Genomic DNA, 22,547 nt, shown 5'->3' with positions numbered 1-22,547 from the left:
CAGAATCAGCCACATGATTTGCAGGTCCTTCTGCAAAATGAAATTGCAGTTTCCTTGGTCCAAGAATTATTAAGAATTTCAAGATAGCAAGAGCAAGGTATTAAGCCAAGTATGGGGACCTTTTGAGACAGGGGTCCTGTGCAGACTGCCTGAGTCATACTTCTGTGAAGCCAGCCCTGGGTGTCTGAATTAATCAGAGAGGATTAACCAGCTATGCTCATGCCCCTCCTCAGAAGTGGGCCTTATGTCTCTACCATGTTTTACAGGAATAGCAAAATCGAATGCCTATAACATAAATGAGTGATGTGGGCTAGGGGTGGTGGTGACTGTGGGAGAATGTAGGTTGACTATTGCCCAACCTTCTAACTTTTCAAGAGAAGCCAGGATCAAGACTTTAAAAAAAAAAAAAAAAAGCTAACTCCTGATTTTTTTTTTTGTGGTTACAAAAAGTTTATTATCTTGTACACCCATACAAGTAATATGTACTCATTTATACCAAATTAACAACATGAACATATTGGTGGGTGACATGTGATCACACACAGGCACTGGGCAAAGTGCTTTATATACATTTTCTCGTGTATACTCACTGCACGTATCGATGGATGAGGAAACCAAGGCACAAAGAGATTGAATAACTTACCTAAGTTTGCACAACTTGGAGCTGAGATTTGGACTCAAGTCTGACACCAGAGCCTACGCTCTGAACTTCTACCCCATTTCGGCTGCCTGCATGCCAGCCAATCTGAACTCCTGCAGTTCCTTGATTGATCCAGAGGCTGGCAGTTAGTGGGAACTCAGTAAAGGTTGGTTGCGTAAATTTTGTTTTAATGAAGAGGGATTCACACCACTATGCTTTTATAAATACTGCTTTCTCTTCCTGAAACATTCTTCACTCACAACTATTTTGTCTACCTGGAAAATATCTACTGATTCTTCAAGATTTATCTTAGTCATTACATAGCATCATGAAAAGACTTTATAGAACAGTCCCCTTCCCGCATCCAGTGGACAGTCTTAATCATTTCCTTCACATTTTAAAATATCTTTTTAATGGCATACTTCTTTATGTATCGACAACTTTTTTAATATAAAGAAATTTGCTCTGAAATAAAGTTTCAGGGGTACAACATAGTGTCACAATTTTAAAGGTTATACTCCATTTATAGTTATTATAAAATATTGGCTATATTCCCTGTGCTGTACAATATACCCTTGTAGCTTACTTATTTTATACATGGTAGTTTGTACCTCTTAATCCCCTACTCCTATCTTATCCCTCCCCTGCTTTCCACTCCCCACTGGTAACCACTAGTTTGTTCTCTATATCTGTGAGTCTGTTTCTGTTTTCTTATATTCACTAGTTTGTTTTGTTTTATAGATTCCACATATAAATTTTATTATACAGTATTTGTCTTTCTCTGTCTGACATATTTTACTGAGCATAATACCCTCTAAGTCCATCTATGCTGTTACAAATGGCAAAATTTCAGTCTTTTTCTGGACGAGTAGTATTCCATTGTACATATATATACCACATCTTCTTTACCCATTCATCTGTTGATGGACACTTAGGTTGTTTCCGTATCTTGGCTATTGTAAATAGTGCTGCTATGAACATTGGGGTGCATATATCTTTTAGAATAAATGTTTTTGTTTTCTTTGGATATATACCCAAGAGTGGAATTGCTGGATCATATGGTAGTTCTATTTTTAGTTTTTTGAGGAACCTCCATACTGTTTTCCACAGTGGCTTCACCAATTTACATTCCCATCAACAGTATACAATGGTTCCCTTTCCTTCACATCCTCACCAACACTTGTTATTTGTGTTCTTTTTCATGATAGCTATTCTGACCAGTGAGAGGCGACAGCTTATTATGGTTTTGACTTGCATTTCTCTTATGATTAATGATGTTGAGCATCTTTTCATGTGCCTTTTGGCCATCTGTATGTCCTCTTTGGGAAAATGTCTATTCAGGTCTTCTGCCCATTTTTAAATCAGGTTGTATTCTTGATGTTGTGTTATATGAGCTGTTTATATATTTTGGATATAAGCCCCTTATCGGTCACGTCATTTGCAAATATTTTCTCCCATTCATTAGGTTGTCCTTTCATTTGTTGATGGTTTCCTTTCCTGTGCAAAAGTTTTTAAGTTTAATTATGTCCCATTTGTTTAGCTTTGCTTTTATTTTTTTTGCCTTAGGAGACAGATCCAAAAACATATTGCTATGATTTATGTCAGAGTGTTCTGCCTATTTTTAATGTTCTGATTTTTTAAATGTTGATAAAAATTATCCAAAAATTGGAAATGAGGGAAGAGGATTACTACAGTTTCTTTCAATGACATTCAAAAGCAGTGGCTCTCAAAATGTGCTCCTGTCAACAGCATCAGCATCACCTGAGAACAAAACATCAGAGCATATATATGTGTGTGTGTGTGTGTGTGTATGTGTGTGTGTGTGTGTGTGTGTGTGAAATGAATGAAAGCAATGATACAAGGGAGGAATTAGGATTATTCTGTTATTATAATGTACTCATACTACCTGTGAAGTGGTGGAGTGTTATTTGAAAGTAGACTTGGATTAGCTGTAAATGTGTGTTGTGAACTCTAGGGGGACCACTAAGAAAAGTAAAAAAAAAGTATAACTGATATGCTAAGAAAAGAGAGAAAATGGAATCATATATGGTGTTCAAGTAAAACCACAAAAGGCAGAAAAGAGTGGAAGACAAAAACAAAAATCAAAAAAACAAAACAAAAAAAAACCCCAAAAGCAATGAACAAAGGCAACAAATAGAAAACAGTAGCAAATATGATAGGTATTAATCCAAGTATATCAATAACTACTTTGAATGTCAATGGTCTAAATGTACCAATTAAAAAAAAGAGATCATCAGAGTGGATCAAAAAACAAGACCAATTACATGTGTACAAGAAACCCTATACGTATATACATATATATGTATGTATATATGTGTGTGTATATACATATATATGTGTATATATATGTATATAAATTAAATGGATGGAGAAAAATATACCATTCTAACACTATCCAAAAGAAATCAGGAGGGGCTTCCCTGGTGGTGCAGTGGTTGAGAGCCCGCCTGCCGATGCAGGGGACACGGGTTCGTGCCCCGGTCCGGGAAGATCCCACAGGCCGCGGAGCGGCTGGGCCCGTGAGCCATGGCCGCTGAGCCTGCGCGTCCGGAGCCTGTGCTCTGCAACGGGAGAGGCCACGACAGTGAGAGGCCCGCGTACCGCAAAAAAAAAAAAAAAAAAAAAAAAAAGAAATCAGGAGGAGCTATATTAATTTTAGATGGAGAAGACGTCAAAGCAAGGAAATTTCACGGATGAAGAAGCGGGGAGGTTGTGCATGTGTGGGGAAGTATAAGGAATTCTCTCTACCTTCTGTTAAATTTTGTGGCAAACCTAAATCTGCTCTAAAATAAATAAAGTTTGTTAAATAAAAAATATATTTCTTTTAGAGTCTAGTGAGAGCAAACAAATATCAATGCCTCTTTCCTGGCTATGGGGTCACTACCCTGATGGAAGTGCACCTGAGGATGGCCTGGATTCAGCCCAATTTCCAGAGTGACAAGCAGGTGATGAGGAAAAAAAGGCAGTTTGGCCAGGAATCTGAAGCTAGGATGCCCTACAAATTTGGGCATGGTAGATCCCACAGTCACCTCAGGCAACTTCACCTCTTCACTCAGTTTGCTCTTCTGTAATAATCCCAGAGTATACGTGGATACGTATGGATACGGACCACTATGGCTTCAGTGGCTCTGAAGTTCCCCACATTTCAGTTTGAATTCAGGCTTTGTCTCCAACTTAGCAGCTGCATGATTGTGCTTAAGTTACCCTTCCACCACCGCTTCCAGACTCAGCTGCATCATCTATAAAGTGGGAATATCAGTAGTACCCACCATAGAGGGTTATCCTGAGGATAAAATGAATAATGCACTGGGCACATTGTAAGCCTTGCGCAGTCAATTACAACTATTATTTATTAGGTTGAACCATATTACACTGACAAAGTTTGACTCTTTATGACCTATAAAATCAATAATTTCATATGGTTTGACCTAGTATCTCTTATGGGACTGTTACGAGAACTACATGAGATAATATAGGTGTGGTGCTTAATTAAGCACCATTTGAGGTGCTTAATGGTGATGATGATGATGATAATGATGATGATCGTCCACAATCCTGGAGACATTACCTGGTGTTGGGAAATCAAGAGACCCAAGTCACACATCAAGAAACTTGATCACTGTCTGTAACTAGCCCTTTAATTTACTTGTCAGTTCTACCTCCTTCACTCTTTCCCCCACCTCCTCCTGCCCTAATTGTTATAGTGGAGATCTTATCTTAGAAATCTTTGTATTGATAGATTCTAGCAAAGGCCAGGCCTATAATAAATGCTGTTGGTTGAATGAGTGATTCCAAGAGCTTTATGGGTTTCCCATGGGTTAGGGAGATTTGCTTTTTCTGTGGGTAAAAACTCAAAATTAAAGACTAAAATCTTGAATATAACCAAGAGACTTGGGTAAAAGATCCTCTTTAGACTTTAATTCCTTCTGTCAAAATGGATCCAGTAATACTAACCTGCTACCTCAAGGAGTATTTGAAGAGCAAGAACATTGTTGGGGAGCTGCACATCTATTAGAATGGCTAAAATTAAAAGACTGACGGGATTGTGGCCGGGATGCAGAGCAGCTGGAACTCTGATACATTGCTGGTGGGAAAGCAAAATCATACAGCCACTTTGGAAAATATTTTTTGTAGTTTCTTATGAAGTTAAACATATATTTAACCACAAGACCTAGGAAGTCCATTCTGAATTATTTACCCTAGAGAAATGAAAATTTACATTCACATGAAACTTGAATATTTATAGTGACTTCATTCATAATCGTCAAAAACTGGAACCATCTAAATGCCCTTCAGCTGGTGAATGGGTAAACAACTAGGGTATAATCACACAATGGAATACTACTGAACAATAAAAAGGAAGAAGTATCGGGAGTTCCCTGGAGGTCCAGTGGTTAGGACTCAGCACTTTCACTGCCGGGGACAGTGGATACGGGTTCAATCCCTGGTCAGGGAACTAAGATCTCACAAGCCGCACGCGGCCAAAATAAAAAGGGAAAGAAGTATTGGTACATGCAGCATCCTGGCTGAGTCTTAAATGCATTATGCTGAATGAAAGAAGCCAGACTCCAAAGGCTACATTCTGTATGGTTTCATTTATATGACATTCTAGAAAAGGCAGCACTATAGGGACATAAAACAGATAAGTGATTGCCAGGGGTTAGGAGTGACAGGAGACAGGAGGGTGATCTTGATTGTGGAAGTGGTTATTAGATTATATGCATTTGTCAAAACTAATAGCAATGTGTACTAAAAAAAATGGAGAATGTTAATGTATGTAAATCATACTCAAATAAACTGAACTTTAAAAAGAAAGAGCTAGTTGCTGGGAAAATGATTTACAAAGGAAAGCTATCACAGGGCCAACACTATTTTCACAGTAAGGGCCCATGAAGAAAATTCTCCCATGAGCAACTTGGAAGTCTGTGCTGAGCCAGAATGAAAGAATTATTATTAGTTATTTAATTTATAATTAATTTAATTAAACATTTATTGTGCCTTCCAGATGCAGGGGGTGGATGAGAGAAGAAAAAGGTCTAGCTCCTGTTCATGAGGGGCTCACAATGTTGTGAATGTGGGGTAAGAAAAAGACAGTTACAATATAATGTGATCATTATCTTTGATAATAATTAAGGAATCAGTATATAATTAGACCCTTCACACATTACACAACTAAAAGCACAAGTTAAGCATTATGAATATGGTCCCCACCCCCATACTTATTAGCAGTAGAATGAGAATTATTACATTTAGCATGTGTTAACTGCTTACTAAGTGAGAGGTATTATTCTAAGCATCCGTTTAAGCCTCACAAAAACTCTATGATCTAGGAACTATCATTATTAGCATCTTTTATAGATGAGGCAACAAAGTCACAGAAAAGTTTATTTGCCTGTTGTCACACAGCTGGTAAAGGACAGAAAAGGGATTTAAACCTGGCAGGGTGGCCACCTCCTAACCATGATATTATACTGTAGCTAGAAGGAACAGTGACCTCGGTCACCTGGACTCCTGAAATTTGGAACTGGTTGCTCTAACTCTGCCTCAGTTTCCCTAACATCAGAGGAGAGAATCAAGCTTGTGTAGAGAGGTCAAGTATGCAAAACTCTCTGCATAAGACACCAGGATAAACCATTATTCCTTTTGTGTTTCTTTCCTGTGTTTACCATTTGTCCACCCACCCCCATTACTAAAGTAACACGTAAGTAGAGAAGTATTGTAGAAAATGGAAGGGGCAAGACAAACAAACAAAAAATGATGAAGAAAAACCAAAAAAAACAAACCAAACAAAAAACCTTCATCCATCCATAGTCTCACCATCCAGAGGTAACTGCCATTAACATTTTGGCACATTTCCTTCTAGTGTTTTTTTTAGTCTTTTATTTACATAGCTGAGATCATACTTACATTTGTAATTTTGGACACTGATTTTTTCCCTTAACCTCAGAGCATAAACTCTTTGCAAACATTATTTTAAATAAATGGCCACATAATAATCCATCATATGAATATTCTATAATTTATTAACTGTTCCTTCACAGTTGGACATTTATGTTGTTTCTAATTTTTCACTATTATAAATAACACCACTATGAACATTGTAGTCCATAAATCTTTGTGTGCATTGCAGATTATTATTATTTTTTAAAAATTATTTATTTATTTATGGCTGCGTTGGGTCCTCGTCGCGGTGCCTGGGCCTCTCATTGCCGTGGTCTCTCCTGCAGCGGATCACAGGCTCTAGGTGCACGGGCTTCAATAGTTGCGGGTCACGGGCTCCAGAGTGCAGGCGTAGTAGTTGTGGCGCACGGGCTTAGGTGCTCCACTGCATGTGGGATCCCCCTGGACCAGGGCCTGAACCCACGTCCCCTACACTGGCAGGCGGATTCCCAACCACTGCGCCACCAGGGAAGCCCTGCAGATTATTTTTTTAGGCTAGTTTTCCAGAAATGTAATTAGTAGATTAAATATCATGAATATTTTAAAGATTATGTAGAGATGTAGTATTCTTTATAAATAACAAATACATTCTTTACAAATAAATGGGAAGTCTTTTGGGGGTCAAAAGTTGTGTATATGTTTCTGTGTATAAGTGTGGAAGGGCATAGATGAGAGACAGAATTGGGAATCATTTTTTGGTCAGTGCGGAAACCACTGGACTTTTTCTCTTGTGAGCTACTTCCCAATTTTCAGGGGCACATGCTGATTAAATATTGTTCAGCTGAGTGCCAGCAATTGGGAGCAAATTTCAGATACGGAGCTTGGATGCCTTTTGCAAGTAGATTGTCCATAGAATGAGTTAGACTTGATACTTCAATATTTTTTAACTGGCACAGCACTTTCACCACCATTATCTCAACAGCTTCTCACAGCTCCTGAGTGAGATGGATTGGGGTAGCCATTACCATTCCCAGGCCATTGGGTCAGAAACTCAGGCCTAGAAAAGAGAAGTGACTTACCCAAAGTCACAGAGCTGGTTGGAGAGAGCTGGGACTAGAATTCTAGTCTCATGGCTCTAGGGCTAGAGCCCCTGTTCTGTACTAAATTATGTCTTCCCTCCCACCCCAATTCATCTGCTGAAGCCCTAATCCCCAATGTGACTGTATTTGAAGATAGGGCCTATAAAGAGGTAATAAAGGTTAAATGAGGTTATAAGGGTGGAGCCCTGATCTGATAGGATTAGGGTCCTTAAAAGAAGAGGAAGACCAGGGTTTTCTCTCTCTGCATGCTCACACAGAGAAGAGGCCATGTGAGGACACAGCAAAAAGGCAGCTGTTTAGGAGCCAGGAAAAGAAGCCTTACCAGAAAACAACCCTGTCAACACCTTGATCTTGGACTTCCATCCTCCAGAGCTGAGGAAATACATTTCTGTTGTGTAAACCACCCAGTCTATGGTGTTCAGTTATGCAAAGCCCTAGAAGACTAATACAGATTTTGGTACCAAGAGGTGGGGTCCTGCTATAACAAATGCCTAAAAATGTAGAAGTGGCTTGGGGACTGGGTAATAGGTAGAAGCTGGATAAGCTTTTTTTTTTTTTTTTAACATCTTTATTGGAATATAATTGCTTTACAATGGTGTGTTAGTTTCTGCTTTATAACAAAGTGAATCAGCTATACATACACATATATCCCCATATCCCCACCCTCTTGTGTCTCCCTCCCACCCTCCCTGTCCCACCCCTCTAGGTGGACACAAAGCATGGAGCTGATCTCCTTGTGCTATGTGGCTGCTTCCCATTAGCTATCTGTTTTACATTTGATAGTGTATATATGTCCATGCCACTCTCTCACTTCATCCCAGCTTACCCTTCCCCTTCCCCGTGTCCTCAAGTCCATTCTCTATGTCTGCATCTTTATTCCTGTCCTGCCCGTAGGTTCTTCAGAACCATTTTTATTTTTAGATTCCATATATATGTGTTAGCATACGGTATTTGTTTTTCTCTTTCTGACTTACTTCACTCTGTATGACAGACTCTAGGTCCATCCACCTCACTACAAATAACTTAATTTCTTTTCTTTTTATGGCTGAGTAATATTCCATTGTATATATGTGCCACATCTTCTTTATCCATTCATCTGTAGATGGACACTTAGGTTGCTTCCATGTCCTGGCTATTGTAAATAGTGAAGCTGGATAAGCTTTGAGGTCCATGCTACAAACAACCTAGATTGCCTTGAAGAGACTATTGGTAGAAATATGATGTTGAAGGCAATTCTGGTGAGGGTTCAGGAAAAAAGAGAAGCACTCTAAAGAAAGTGGCTGTCATTTTTGAGAAGACACATATTGTGAAGACAATGTTGGTAGAGCTGTGAATATTAAAGGTGATTTTGGTGAGGTCTCAGATGAAAAGGTAGAACATGTTACTGGAAACTAGAAGAAAGGTGATCCTTGTTATAAATTGACAAAGAATCTGGTTGAATTGTGTCCTAGTGTTTTGTGGAAAGTAGAAATTCCAAGCTTCGAACTTGGATATTTGGATGGGGAGATTCCTGAGCAAAATGTTAAAGGTGTGACCTGGTTTCTCCTTGTTGCTTATAGTAAAATACAAAAGGAGAGAGATAAATTGAAGGAATTCTAAGCGAAAAGGAACAAGAGCTTGAAGATTTGGAAACTTCTCAGCCCATCTACATTGCAAAAAATGAAAGCACATGTTCTAGAGAAGATGCTGAGGGTGTGGCTGGACAATCACCTGATAATGAGATGACTCAAACCGTTAATCAGCCATCTCTGCAGCTGCCAGAGATAGAGATGGGATTATGCTAGCAGAGACACTGCCAGTTCCAACGAAGGAGAACAGAGATAAGACAAAATAAAGGAAGGCTTTTGAACTGGGATTCTATAGGACAGGACAATAGAGCTATTTGGCTGTGAATGTGCTTTATCCTTTAAGAAAAGGGAAGAACGACCCTGAAGGTGATTCAGAGATCAGCAGGGCTGCCATTCCCACTGTATGCGTAGAGCATACAGGCCCAGAGGGCAAGGCTATTTCTTTCTTGGTTTCAGAGGGTAGGACCCCCTCTTGGTTTCAGGGAGCCAGGCTTCCCCTGCCCAGTGCCTCAGGAGCAGGACTGAAGCAAGAAGCCACAGGGTGGGGCTGCTGCCCAAAGCAGAGGGGGCAGTGCCACTGCCTAGGGATGTGGGGATGACACTACTGCCCCAGTGGGCTGGGAAGGCAGAACATCCAGCCAGAAGATTATTCTAGAGCTTGAAGATCTAATGGAATTTGGACTAGGTTTTGGACTTGCATGGGAAGTCACCCCTTTCTTCTTCCGGATTTCTCTCTTTTGGAATGAGAATGTCCCCCTAAACCTATATTTTGGAAGCATATAACTTGTCTGGTTTCACAGGTTCACAGATGGAGAGGAATTTTGTCTTAGAATGAATCATACCTTGAATCTCACCCATATCTGATTTAGATGAGACCTTGGGCTTGGAATTGATGCTGGCATGGGTTAAGTCTTCGGGGGCTGTTGGGATGGGGTAATTGCACGCATCAGCTAAAACTTGGCACTTGCCATCTGCCTCTACAAGAAGGAAGTAAGTCACTAGCCACTGCAGTCGCTGACTTTCAACACCTCCTGAATGGAGTTCAGGGTGGAGATCAGGAATGAGGCACTCCGTGCTCTGGGAAAAACTGGCAGAACAGGCCTTTAGATAGTTAGATATCTTCAGGAGAAGATTTTATAAGCCCAAATTCTTGCATCTTCTCACGTCTAGAAAAGCACTAAAGTCATTAACAGTGACATCTGCTCCTCCTGACTAGCAAGCCTCTGCCAAAATGTGTGCTTGATGTATGTAACCCCTTCACTAAAGTCATATATAATTCTGACCTTCCCCCTTACTTCTTTGGAGCAGTTCCTCAGAACTACCTGAGATGCTGTCTCCCAGTCTATAGTCCTCATCTTGCCCGAAATAAACTTAACTCACAACTCTCGCATTGTGCATTTTTTTCAGTTGACACATGTGAGAAGGACATGAACTTTGGGGACCACAGGATAGAATGTTATGGACCGAACTGTGTCCCCACATTCATATGTTGAACCCCTAACCCCCAGTGACTGTATTTGGAGATCGAGCCTATAAAGAGGTAATAAAAATTAAATGAGATCATAAGAGTGGGGCTCTGTCTGATGGAATTAGTGTCCTTAAGAAGAGGAAGACAGCAGAGCTTGCTTTCTTCACACAAGCAGAGAAGAGGCCATGTGAGGCCACAGCAAGAATGCCTTCTACAAGCCAGGAAGAGAGGCCTTGTATGAAACCAACCAAGCCAACACCTTAATCTCAGAACTGTGAAAAAATAACTGTTGTTTGAGCCATCCAGTCTGTGTTTTTTGTTATGACAGCTTGAACAGAATAATACAGCCTCTAAATACATCAATGGCAAGAGCAGTGTCTTTTATGTATGTCCAGTGGTTTCAACAGACATACCTACTAATCTTCAGGAGTGCCTTTTCCTCCCCCCAAACACAGCATCTTGTTTAACTGTACCAACCTGGGTTTGAAGAAGGAGACTCAGTGAAAGGAATAGATGACAAGAGGTCTGAGGCTTTAGAAACAGGCTTTGCCAAAACTTGCTAAGGGATCTTAGGCAAGGCAGTTTTTTCTGATTATCAGTTTACCCATCTGTAAAATAAGGTGTGCTGTAAGAGGCTCTGGAGTTATTCAGATGTGGACTTGAATCCAGACTCTGACTTTAGCTGTGTGACCTTGGGCAAATTACTTAGCCTCTCAGGTTTGGTTTTCTATCTCTAAACCAGGAAACTCTTAGTACTTACCCCAGGGGATCATTGGGCTAATGAAAAGAGATGATGTATAGAGAGTCCCCAGCACATATTAAAGGACAATAAAAGGTAGTTCTTTTCCTAGATTGATTAATTAAATAAGTTGACATGTAAAGTGCTGAAGACAGTGTCTGGCACTTAGGAAGCGCTCTATCAGTCTTAGTTATTATTTTCTTTTTCTAGCAAACAGTAAACCCTCAGTAAGTGACAGTCATTATTATTATTTTCAAGTCTCATCTCCCTCCGTTCCCTCCAAAGCCCTAAATCCTAACCATCCCAAATTCCAGTTTTTCCCCAGTACAGCCCATGGACTTTCCCGCCCTAGTCTGTTTGTCTCGCGTTTTCTGCCTGGTGCTCCATTTCGCCTCCTCCTGAACTCAGACGTCTTCTCCTCTGGGAATCCTCTCTTCACCACCCCATCCCTCCCAGTCAGAAGGAAAGGATCCCTGATTTGTGTCCTGCTAAGAAAACAATTCCATATAGCACTTAGTTCTCTGTGCCAGGTTAACTCTTTCAGAACCTGCGTCCAAGCGTGGCGGCCTCTAGAGGACGGTGCTGGGTGAGTAGCCTCTGAGTGTCACCCAAGGCGTCTAGCCCAGTGCGGGACAGAGGAAATGGGCCGCTGTCCCCAGAGGGGTCCAGCTTAATTCCTACAAACCCAAGCCCCCGACCCTCCTCAGGCCACGCCCACAGTGAATCCCTACCCTTCCTCCGGCTCGGACTCGCCCTCCCCTGATCGCCAGCACCTGAGCACCGCCGAACACCGCCCCCCGCCCCCACCTCGCCTGGCTCCCAGGGGTCGCGCTGGTTCCGCCCCGGTTCCGCCCCTGGCTCCTCCCGCCCCTCCTCCGCGGAGCCGGGGGCGGAGCGTCCCGGCCAATGGCTGGGAGCAGGGCTGGGAGCTGCGGGGCGACTGTGGGTTCCAGAAGCGCCGCGGCCTGGTTAGGGTGCTGGCATGGCCGCGTGCTGGTGAACGCAGAGTGCGCGAGGGGCCAGCTGCCACCATGCCCCGGGGCGTGGGCGCTGCCCAGCTCTGCCTGCTGGCGCTCGCCCTGCCGGGGTGGACCAGAAGTAAGTAGCGGGGCGGGGGACGGGGGGCTTTGGAGGTGGGTGGGTTGGGGGAGCTGGGCAGCTGGGAGTCGCCCCCCGCAACTCCTCGGGGCAGCGCCCCCGCCGGCCCCCAGGCCGGGAGCCCCGGCTTTGTTCCCACGTTGTGCGCCAGGGGAGGTGGTGGAGATGCGGGAGACCCGGAGCAGGCAGAAAACAGTCGGTCCCTCCCTGGCTTGCCTCCCTCTCTCTCCTTTTCCTCGGTTTTTCTGCTTTTGGCTTTTCTTTCCGCTGCTTTCCTAGTCTCTCCTCTTTTCTCCAGTCTTTGTGTGTGTGCCTATAAATATATTTTGGTAAAATTGGAGCCATACCATAGGTACTGTTTTGTGTCTTGCATAAGCCACTTCACATTATGAGCATTTGCCACATCGTTACATTCTCCAAAAACATGGTTTCAATGACTATAAATTCCTTCAAGAAATCGCAGAAGTATAATTTTCAAAAAGTTAAAAACATGACTCTTATACAAATATAGGATGAAAGGTTGGCAAAGATTGATTTGATTCATTAATGAGGCAGTGAATAGAATGGTAAAGCTAGTTCAAAGCATTAGAGGAACAGGAGTGATACAAGCATTGGAGAAAGAATGTTGAAATCCTGTGCTGGGACAGATACACAAGTGGTCAGTGCTCCATGGGGCCAAACAACCATAATTCTTAGTTATCTTTCTACTATACTGAAGTCATTTGCATCTCTACCAGACTGAAAGCTACAGTTAACAGATATTTTCACAGAGTATAGCCTTTAATTAATAGGAAACAAAAAAGTCAAACAAAGGTACATTCCTCTAGATAATTCACTAATATGTGGGAAGGCCCATTAAACAATGCTCCAAATGTGACATTGAAAGGACATCCTGCTTGCTCTTTTTGCCTTATTTCCAAGGTTTGAATAGTTTTTCTTAAGATGTACTGTGTTCCTGTTATTGAGCCTAGCTTTCAATAATTTTTGCAATCATAAAGATCATTTCATTCCTTTGAATGTTCCATTGAATAGCATAATTCCTTTTTGTTGCAGAGAATCTAGATTGATCAGAGCCACTAGATCAGAAACTATGCCTGATTCCCCAGTGAATATCAAGCACCTAGCATAGTATTCGGCATACAGTTAAGCGCTCAGAAAATATGTAATGAGTAAATGAATGAATTGCTTCTCATTTTTACTAATATGATGAAACTAATTCTACTCTAATGAGGTTATTTTTTAGGTTCTATTTTGATTGAGAACACATCATATCAGTAATCTCAAAGGAAAGTTAATCACTCATAATTGGGCCAGTCTAACAGAACAACTATGGCCATCTTCTGTGTCACTCATTGTATGCTATGTGATTGATGTGGTTGGTTTAGAAAGAATAAATTTTGGAGTCCTCACTTCAACCCCAGGAGCCCTGTGGATTTGGCCTATTCTTACGGAGACTAATTTGCCTAGGTCTTGAGCAATTACCACTTTATTAAGATTGCCTGCGACCAATGTTTGAGGTCTGCCCTGCCTGGAACAAGTCTCCTCAAACAGATTTCAATTCACCTTTCTTGAAAAATAGGAATCCTCCTACCTAGCTCCCAGGGTTGTCTTGAGTACAGAGAACTGGGTGGTGAGAATCATTTGGAAAGTAGAAAGTGATATGAAAAAGCAAACTTGCCCTTAGGAAGCTCAGGTTAACGTGATGATGCTTTGCGGATTGGGAAGCACTTTCACAGTAACTCTCCCCAGTAATGCTGTGAGATGGGCAGGTGGGTATCATTGTCTTCATTTTACAGATGAGAAAACTGAAACTCAATGGAAATAATACCCAGGGGCTTGCCCTTCAGATATACCCAGAATCCAAACACTTCATTCCTCTTTACTGATGTCATTCTAGTCTGAGCCACCAGCAACTCTCACTAGGGCTCCTGCAAGTCTCCAGCCTTGCCTTCCTGCTTCTACTTGCACTCCTGCCTCCCTCCCCCACCTCCACCCTCTCCATCTCCACCCAGCGGCAGAAAGATCTTTTAAAAACCAAATACAGATCATATTGCTCTGTGTCTAAACCCTCCAGTGCCTTCCAAGTCTATTTATAATAAAATCCAGACACTTTCCATGCCCTCTGTGATATCAGACCCATGGCTGTCTTGCTGACCATATCTACCAATTTCCCCTCTCGTTTGCTACGTTCTAGCTACCTCTAACTTCTGCTTGTTCCTTAAACAGGCCAAGGCCATTTCTGCTCTTGCTGACCTGTCTCCCTGGGACACCCGTCCCCTAGATCTTTGCAACTTTCTGGTCCCTCAGGTCTCAATTAAATGCCATCCTTGCTGATCATCCTCTCTAAAATAGGTACCTCCTCTTCAGGGTCTCTTTATTTCATGACCCTCTGGTACCATTGGAGAATATTTGTGTTGTCTGCTTCCCATCTCTAGAAGATAAACTTTGTGAAGTATACACAGACCAACCACTATATTATCAGCACCTAGCAGAGTGCCTGACCCATAGTGAGTGCCAAGAGCCTGGAATCCATCAGGTCTCCTGACAACCCAATATGGGTCTTTCCGGTTGGCAGTGCATGCCTGGCTTAGCTAGGGTGCAGAGGTCTGGGATTCCAATGGTGTGCTTCCTGTGTTGGCAGGAGGAAGTGGGGAAGGCAGCCCCCAGCCACAGCATGAACTAATAATACCTCAGTGGAAGACTGCAGAAAGCCCCTTGAGGGAAAAGGTAAGACAAAGAATCTCATTTTCACAGGCAGAAGCTGACAACTCCATTTTGTGAGGCTTGAGGTCACCTACTCAACTTTCCTGGAAGCCCAGTTATCACCACTAGTTCCGTTTCTGGCCCACTCTTTCTGCTCTGTGTTCCAGTTTTGGAAATCCCAGATGGGGCTTTCCTTCGTTGTGTGACAACCTACTAGAAACACTTCTAAATGCAAGTAGTTGAGGAAATGAAAATCCACGTTAATGCTGACATAAGCTAAGTGCAAATATGTGTCACAAAAGTCACCGACTCTCAGCTGGGATTGATTAAATTTTGTCATTAGTTTTTGCTCTGCATAATATGTGTTTCACTTCATTTATTTATTTATTTTTTGGCCACACTGTGAGGCATGCGGGATCTTAGTTCCCTGACCAGGGATCGAACCCGTGCCCCCTGCATTGGGAGTGCGGAGTCTTCACCACTGGACCGCCAGGGAAGTCCCTGCTTCACTTTATGGATGAGATAATATACTTGGAGAGAAAAATGATAACCCAAACTATTTTTAAAATAAGACGCAGGGTAGAGACCTTGTACTGAGGAATCTGTCTTCAAATCCAATAATCTTAAAATTCAGTAGGCTCCTTGGGCCATGACACCAGCAGAATGCACAGGCTTTATAAAGGGGATTGGGAATAAGACAGAAAACATTATCCTGTTCTTGCAGGAAGGATCTGTGCATCTAGGATAGTCTTTGGTTCTGGTTCTTATAGCTCAAGTGAGACAAGAAAGAACTGGAAAGGAAGATGTGATTGCTGCATGTCAGTAACCAGCTACTGGACCTTTCACTTTCTGAACTCAGTTTCCTCATTTATAAAATAGGGCTTAGATGGGATAAGAAGGAAGAGGGCTGGAGAGGAGGGGTAGTTAACAAGAGCCCTTTGGATTCAAATGGTCAGTGATTTATTGGGCAACATATAAGAGCCAGATTACGGTAGCAGAGAGAGGAGAGAGCTGTGTCAGGAAAGATTTCAGACTTGTGGTCCTTGAGTCTGGAAAGGTAAATGGAGAGTAGAAATGCCCAGAATACATGAAGTTATGCCTAGAGTAATACAGACATGTCCAAAAATGCTCAAGTTTGGATTTAATAAGGGAATTTACAGCAAAAATACTAGGACAAATGAAAGCAAATAATGTTTTATCCTAAAGACAATAAATGTATGGCGTTCATTTCATCAAAAAGTAGGAGAGACTGAAAATAGCTTCAGGAAAAGTCTAGACAAATTAATGGATGGCCGTCCTAGAGAAGGTTATTTTTTAAAATTAAGATCTTGGATATTCCAACCTATCCATTATTGTCCCAGGAATGGATCTGATACTTTTATAGACGCCTCTCTGTTCCCTCCAGATGTGGGATGCTGGGCATCCTCAGGAAGGGCCTGAGAAACAAAGTGGAGCTCAGATCCTGTCTTTGTTCCCAGCCATTGTCTGCCCAGAATCTGGGTCATTGTATTTTGTAGGAATAGTTAGCACCGTGCCTGGCACCATAAATATTTGTTGAAGAACAAATGAATGAATGTCAAGAGAGGGAGAGGTAGGTCTCACTCAGGCATCTTATTCTCATTTTGTAATTACTTCATTCATCAAACGTTAGTTGAACACTATATGCTAAATATTGTACTATGTCTTAAGGGGGGTACAGATATATAGGACAGATTTCCAATACCCTGTGGAGCTGAAGATCTGTTTAATCTAGCTCAAAAGAGAAAGGCATTTAACCCTGCCCTGGGGAAGTATAAGCAGTGGGTCAGCTCCTACACTTCCTAGGAGAGGTGATGTTGCCCCTTCCTAGCACAGAGTAGAGTTGCAAGACAAAAACTCAGTGAATCTGGACAGGGAAGCTACATAAATCCTTACAGTGCTATTTCATTGTTTTGCTTGAAATGTCCCCTGGAAACATCATATCTTAAATATCAGTGTCTGAGCATCTTCCAGACTAGAGAAATATTTTTGGATTACCCACTTAAAAATAAATGTTCATACTCATGTTGCAGCTTGTGTCTCTTTGGGGGAGAAGTGAAAGTGCTTTGATCTGTGTCAACTTTCATTTTTTTGTGTGGACTCTTGGCCACCTACCTCTTGGATAAGGGATTGATACAGCTCTGTTGCTGTGCGCTTTTCCTCAAATGCCCACTTGGGACTGTGTCTCTGATGCTTAATGTGATTGGGCAGGGCCCTTGCTCCAGACCCCCCAGAGTGAAGTGGCAAAGGACCAGCGACCAGAAATAGGTATTGGTGGAGCTGAATCAGAAATAGGCATCAGAAACAGAGAAGTGAATTTCTTAGTGAAAGTTATTGGGTAAACATCCCCCTAGCTTCCTCTCCCCATGTTTTTGAAATGTCCCTTGTTAAGAGAAGTGAGTAGGATAAATTAGCAAAAAATAGCAAAGGACAGAGTTGCATAAGCATTCTAGATCACAATGTTCGGATCTCATCAGAGCCCTCAGTGGCACAAAAGTTTCAGGGATGCCCAGGACCCTAATGGGAAGTGGAGTTTGAAGTTGATAAGGAGAGAAACGTGCTTGGAAGAGGCAGGCGCCAACCAGAGGTGGCAAAGCAGGTGACCCACTTTCTCATACATGCCAGAACTAAGCTTTGAGGTCAACCTTAAAAGGGGTAGAAGCTTGGGCTTCCCTGCTGGGCAGTAGTTAAGAATCCGCCTTCCAGTGCGGCGGACACAGGTTTGAGCCCTGGTCCAGGAAGGTTCCACATGCTGTGGAGCAACTAAGCCTGTGCGCCACAACTACCAAGCCTACGCTCCAGAGCCCGCGAGCCACAACTACTGAGCCCTCACGCCACAGCTACTGAAGCCCGCGTGCCTAGAGCTCCACAACAAGAGAAGCCATTGCAGTGAGAAGCTCGTGCACTGCAACGAAGAGTAGCCCCCACTCACTGCAACTAGAGAAAGCCCGTGTGCAGCAGTGAAGACCCAACGCAGTCCAAAAAAAAAAAAAAAAAAAAAATATATATATATATATATATATATAAAGCCATTATAAAGACATGGAAAAATGCACAAAATAGAATTAACTCATGTTCTCACTGCTGAGAAGTAACTATGGTAACCTTTTGGTTTATTTCTCTCTACTTTAGTCCCTTTACAAAAGTGTGAATGAATAAAACATACAATGTTATGTTTTAAACCTTTGTGCTTAATCATTATCATATGTACTTTCTTGATAATTTAAAAATTATTGAAAGTCATCATTTTTAGTGACTGTGTAATGTTTTGTCATGTGAATGGATTATCAGTTATTTAACCATTCTCCTATTTTTGGACATTTAGGTTCTATTTCATTAGTCATTATTGTAAGTAATGAGCATCCTTGTGTATAAAGCATTGCCTGTGTTTCCATTTGTTCCCTTCAGATAGAATCTTCTATTTCTGAGTTAGAGGGCCTAAACATTTTTAAACTCTTGGTCCATACCGACAGATTATTTTCCGGTGAGCCAGTATTGATTGAAATTCTCACTGGTAGGGTGTGAGAGTGCCCATTCTATAGTATACTCCACTGCATTGTGATTTATGGTTTAAAAAAAATCTTTGTTGCTTTGGTTTTTTAAAAGATATCTTAAAAAAATCTTTTTGGGTGAGGGAAAGTTACCAGTGATGCTGAACATGTTTTTTATGCTTATTGGCCATTTGTATGATACTTTAAATGGTCTATTCTGGGTGTGTAGCTACTTCGGCCCTCAGCAAATTTTCTCCTGTGTGTAAAATGTATCTTTCAGACCTTTAAAACCTTAGTAGGAGGTTCTTCTAGTTGTCTCCTCTGAGATGATTGAGGGGTATCCAAACTGAGAGCCAATATAAAATAAAATACGAGACCATGATGAAGAGGCTTTCCCTGGTACTTTAGATAACAGCCAACATGTAACGGGCTTCCTGTATGCCAAGCACTGTAATAAATTCTTTACATTTGCCATGTCACTTAGTCTTTACAAGATCCCCATAAAGTTGACTCTTACTCCTCTGTTTTATAAATGAGGAAACTGAGTTGTAGGGAGGTTCGGTAATGTGCCCAATTCACAACTATAGTGTCGGAGCCAGCACTTGAAGCCAGATCTAACTCCACTCAGAATTTGTCTTCCAAGATCGTGTTCTTCAGGGTTTGCCTTTACCAGGCCTGCATGCAGGCGCTTAAAACCACATTTCGGCTTGGAGTTTCTCTCCTTTGTCTTTGAGGAGAATGCAGATGGGGGAGGGGAATTGGGTCCTTCTGGGAGTGAAGATATTTCACGTTTGGGCTGGAAATGAGATTGAGCCTTTTTTGTCGATCCACTTCCTGTGGATCCAGGTCAGAGCCCTGTGCTAGATCGTGCGCCCCTTCCTGGTAGCCTCGTCCCCTGCTTTTAGGAACTGACATTCTTTTGTTGTTGCTTTTAGCATCCACTCAAAGCTGAGCTCAGGGTGATGGCTGAGGGGCGAGAACTGATCCTGGACCTGGAGAAGAATGAGTAAGTGGACTTCTCCTTTGTCTGAAATGAAACAACCCACTTGCATGTCAGTGCCGGACGCAGGTGCCGCTGTTTTGGAAGGAAACAGTTAGCGAAGTGACCCAAGCTCTCAAGCTAGGGTTCCTTTGTGGGGAGCATCTTACAGAGCCAGCATTTCCACAGTCTCTTGACTTGCTGTGAAATTAGTGGACTGTTTAACGTCTTCCTTGAATTTCCTCAGGCTGTATTTCTGGGGCCTCTTAGAATTCACTGCACGTGAGTGTGTGTGAGTGTGTGTATGTGGGAGACATGAAGGGAGGGATGGGCTGGAGGACTTTGGCAGCTGTCTTACTAGCTCCAGCACAGCTCACAGCAGGAAGTGAAGGAGATTAGAGGAAAACAGCAGAAAGGAGAGAGGCAAGGTGGAGTGTTCTGGGATTTGATGCTCACACCCTGGCTGCTCTGTCCATTCTGGGTCAGCTGCATCTGAGCTCCTGCCAATAAGGGCATATGGTCAGCAGTATCCTGGCTTCATCGGGCTGGTTCCTCCATCTTCCTAACCTCACTCCTCTTGGGTGGCTGCCTGGCTCAGAAATATTTCCACATGGATTTGCCATCAAGTGCAGCTGTATCTTGATTCACGTTATCGAGCAGGTGAATAGACATAAGGCACGGCTGTGTCTTTTGCCCATTCTTTGGCCATTCCCAATCTGCTTTGGCCACTGGAGAGCTCTCCTTACTTGGCCGGGGTCCTCTGAGGGCTTCTGATATTTCCCCACCAACAGTCCCACTTACATTCTGCCGCACAGACCTTGCAGATAAGGCTGCATGGCTCTCAGAACTGCCTGTCTCCTCTTGGCAGCCTCCGGAGTCCCTTGGAAGCAGATGAGTAATCACACGCATCCCTGCCAAGAAGGCGATGGATAGGGACCTTCCCATATCCAGGAGGATGGGAATGACTGCTAAGCTTGGGTGGAAAGCAAGAATATAAATTATTCCAAATTTGGGCTTTTTGGACACTCTCAGAGGAGGATGAGTGGTGTCGGAAGTGCAGTAAAAGTATGACTTAAGCAGCCTGTGCAGTAACGGGCTTCATCCGAGTCTTTCCTCTGCCTCCAGAATGTGGTGGCCTTCGGGAAGCCAGAAAGATGGGCATCTCAATCATTTTTGCTACTTTCTTCCTACGTTACTCCTGGAGTAAAACCAGCCCAAGAATGTGTTCCTTTTGTCCCATTTCCCTGGAATAGACCCAGCTGGCTGTGTCTGCAGAGGGTGCAGGCCCAGAAATCTGCCTGGGATTTCTCCTTGTATTGTCTTCCTTTGGTCTTGCAGGAAAGGCCCCCAGAGGGTCTGTTTTTAGTCTCTCTCAGGGGCCTTCTTCAGTTTCTCATGGCCCTAACCCGCTAGCTCTAGTCTGTTGTTCCCTATTGCCACCTCCGTCTAATCTGTCCTATTCTGCCACCAGCTGGGGCATTTGACCCCTCAGCTTCCTCTGGGCTGCCTACGTGATGGGGTTAGTGTCATGGGCAAATCCTTTGGAGTTGGACTGGCCAAGCAGGGATCCCAGGACTCATCTTTCCTTCGTATTTTGGACTCTTTGCAAGAGGTCATAGGAAGTTAGAGCGTGAAGATGCCATAGAAAACACTGAGTGCAGCAGTCTTATGCATGGAAGCAGAAACTTCAACTCAGGGAAGGATAGGCACTTGTCTAAGGCCACACAGCAAGTAAATGAGAGAGGTGAAATGAGGATCATTTGTGTTCTTGGATTTGGAGTCACAGAAACCCAGTTTCAACTTACTAGCCGAGTAACCTGGGGCATATTGCTGCGTCTTTTAGAATCTCAGTGTCCCCACTTATAAAATGAGACTAGTAACACCAGCCTCATATGGGTGGTTGTGAGGGCTGAGTACAGAGATGTACGCAAAGTGCTTACAGAGAACACAGTAAGTAATTGACTACTATTGTGATGTTTTACGGTCCCACACTGAGGTTCCAGGGGAGAGCCCGGAGATGGGGTTCTGTTGTCTGTTGCCTGGAGCTCTTTTGTTTCCCAGTGATCAGCAGTGGCCTGGATGTGATTCCTGGCGTCCTTGAATTGGCAGCAGGCAGGAGACTTGACAAAAGTGGAAGCAGCAGAGCCAAGCAATATGACCTCACCAGGTATCCCTGGGGATGGCTTCCTGCTATTTTCGTCTAAATTGGGCTTTTTGTTTTTGAACATGTGTTAGCAAGCGGAACTCCAACTGCACATGACTTCCTAGTGTGTTTACTTCCCAAAAGCCCTCTCATTCATGGTGCGTGCAAGTCTGGATTCAAAACAGCTTGGGGGGTGGTGGTGCTGCTTTTCTGATTTTTCACATTTTATCAAAATTATAAAGTTTTTATAATCCCGTGATATTTGAGGGGGAAACTAGGCCCTGTGCTAAGTGATCCTCAGGCTCTGGTTCTCAGCTTCCTCAGTTGGTTCATTTATCTTTTCCCTCTTGGATGCATCTGTAGCATTCCAGGCACCAGTGCAGGTACTGCAGATATAGTTGTGAATAAAACAGTTCTGCCTTCCTGGATCTTATATTTCAGTGAGGGGAACAATAAATACACAAGTGAATGTGTAGTATGTCCAGTGACAACTGCTGTGGCAGAAACAAAAGGAACATAAGGGCTCTGGAGAGCAGGGGTTCAGGAGGGAGGTGCTGGGAACGGTGGCCAGAGCAGGCCTTGGTGGTGAATTGATATTTGAGTCCAGACCTGAAGGAGGCGAGGAAGTGAGCCACGTGGACAGCAGGGAGATGACAGTTCCAAGGAGCAAGAACAGCCGGGTTCAAAGGTCCTAATAGG

At 42.8% G+C, this 22,547-nt stretch overlaps 1 protein-coding gene across 2 annotated transcripts in view; it reads left to right on the top strand.

Annotated features, from left to right (window-relative positions):
• Positions 1–12,344: 12,344 nt before the first annotated feature.
• ADAM19 (ADAM metallopeptidase domain 19) overlaps positions 12,345–22,547 on the top strand; it is a gene marked incomplete at its 3' end in the record, with an annotated part of 85,122 nt that continues 74,919 nt past the window's right edge. For both annotated transcript variants that reach the window (XM_082650261.1, XM_082650260.1), the window contains exons 1-3: positions 12,345–12,514; positions 15,156–15,241; positions 19,662–19,732. In XM_082650261.1, the coding sequence (XP_082506387.1) occupies positions 12,448–12,514; positions 15,156–15,241; positions 19,662–19,732 (224 nt within the window). In that variant the 5' untranslated portion in view covers positions 12,345–12,447. The remainder of the gene's footprint in view (positions 12,515–15,155; positions 15,242–19,661; positions 19,733–22,547) is intronic.

This window comes from Grampus griseus, assembly GCF_964374135.1.
Source record: "Grampus griseus genome assembly, chromosome: 3".
Classification (NCBI taxonomy): Eukaryota; Metazoa; Chordata; class Mammalia; order Artiodactyla; family Delphinidae; genus Grampus; species Grampus griseus.
Note: the sequence above shows the minus strand (reverse complement) of the source record. Positions and strands in the feature narration are given on the sequence as shown.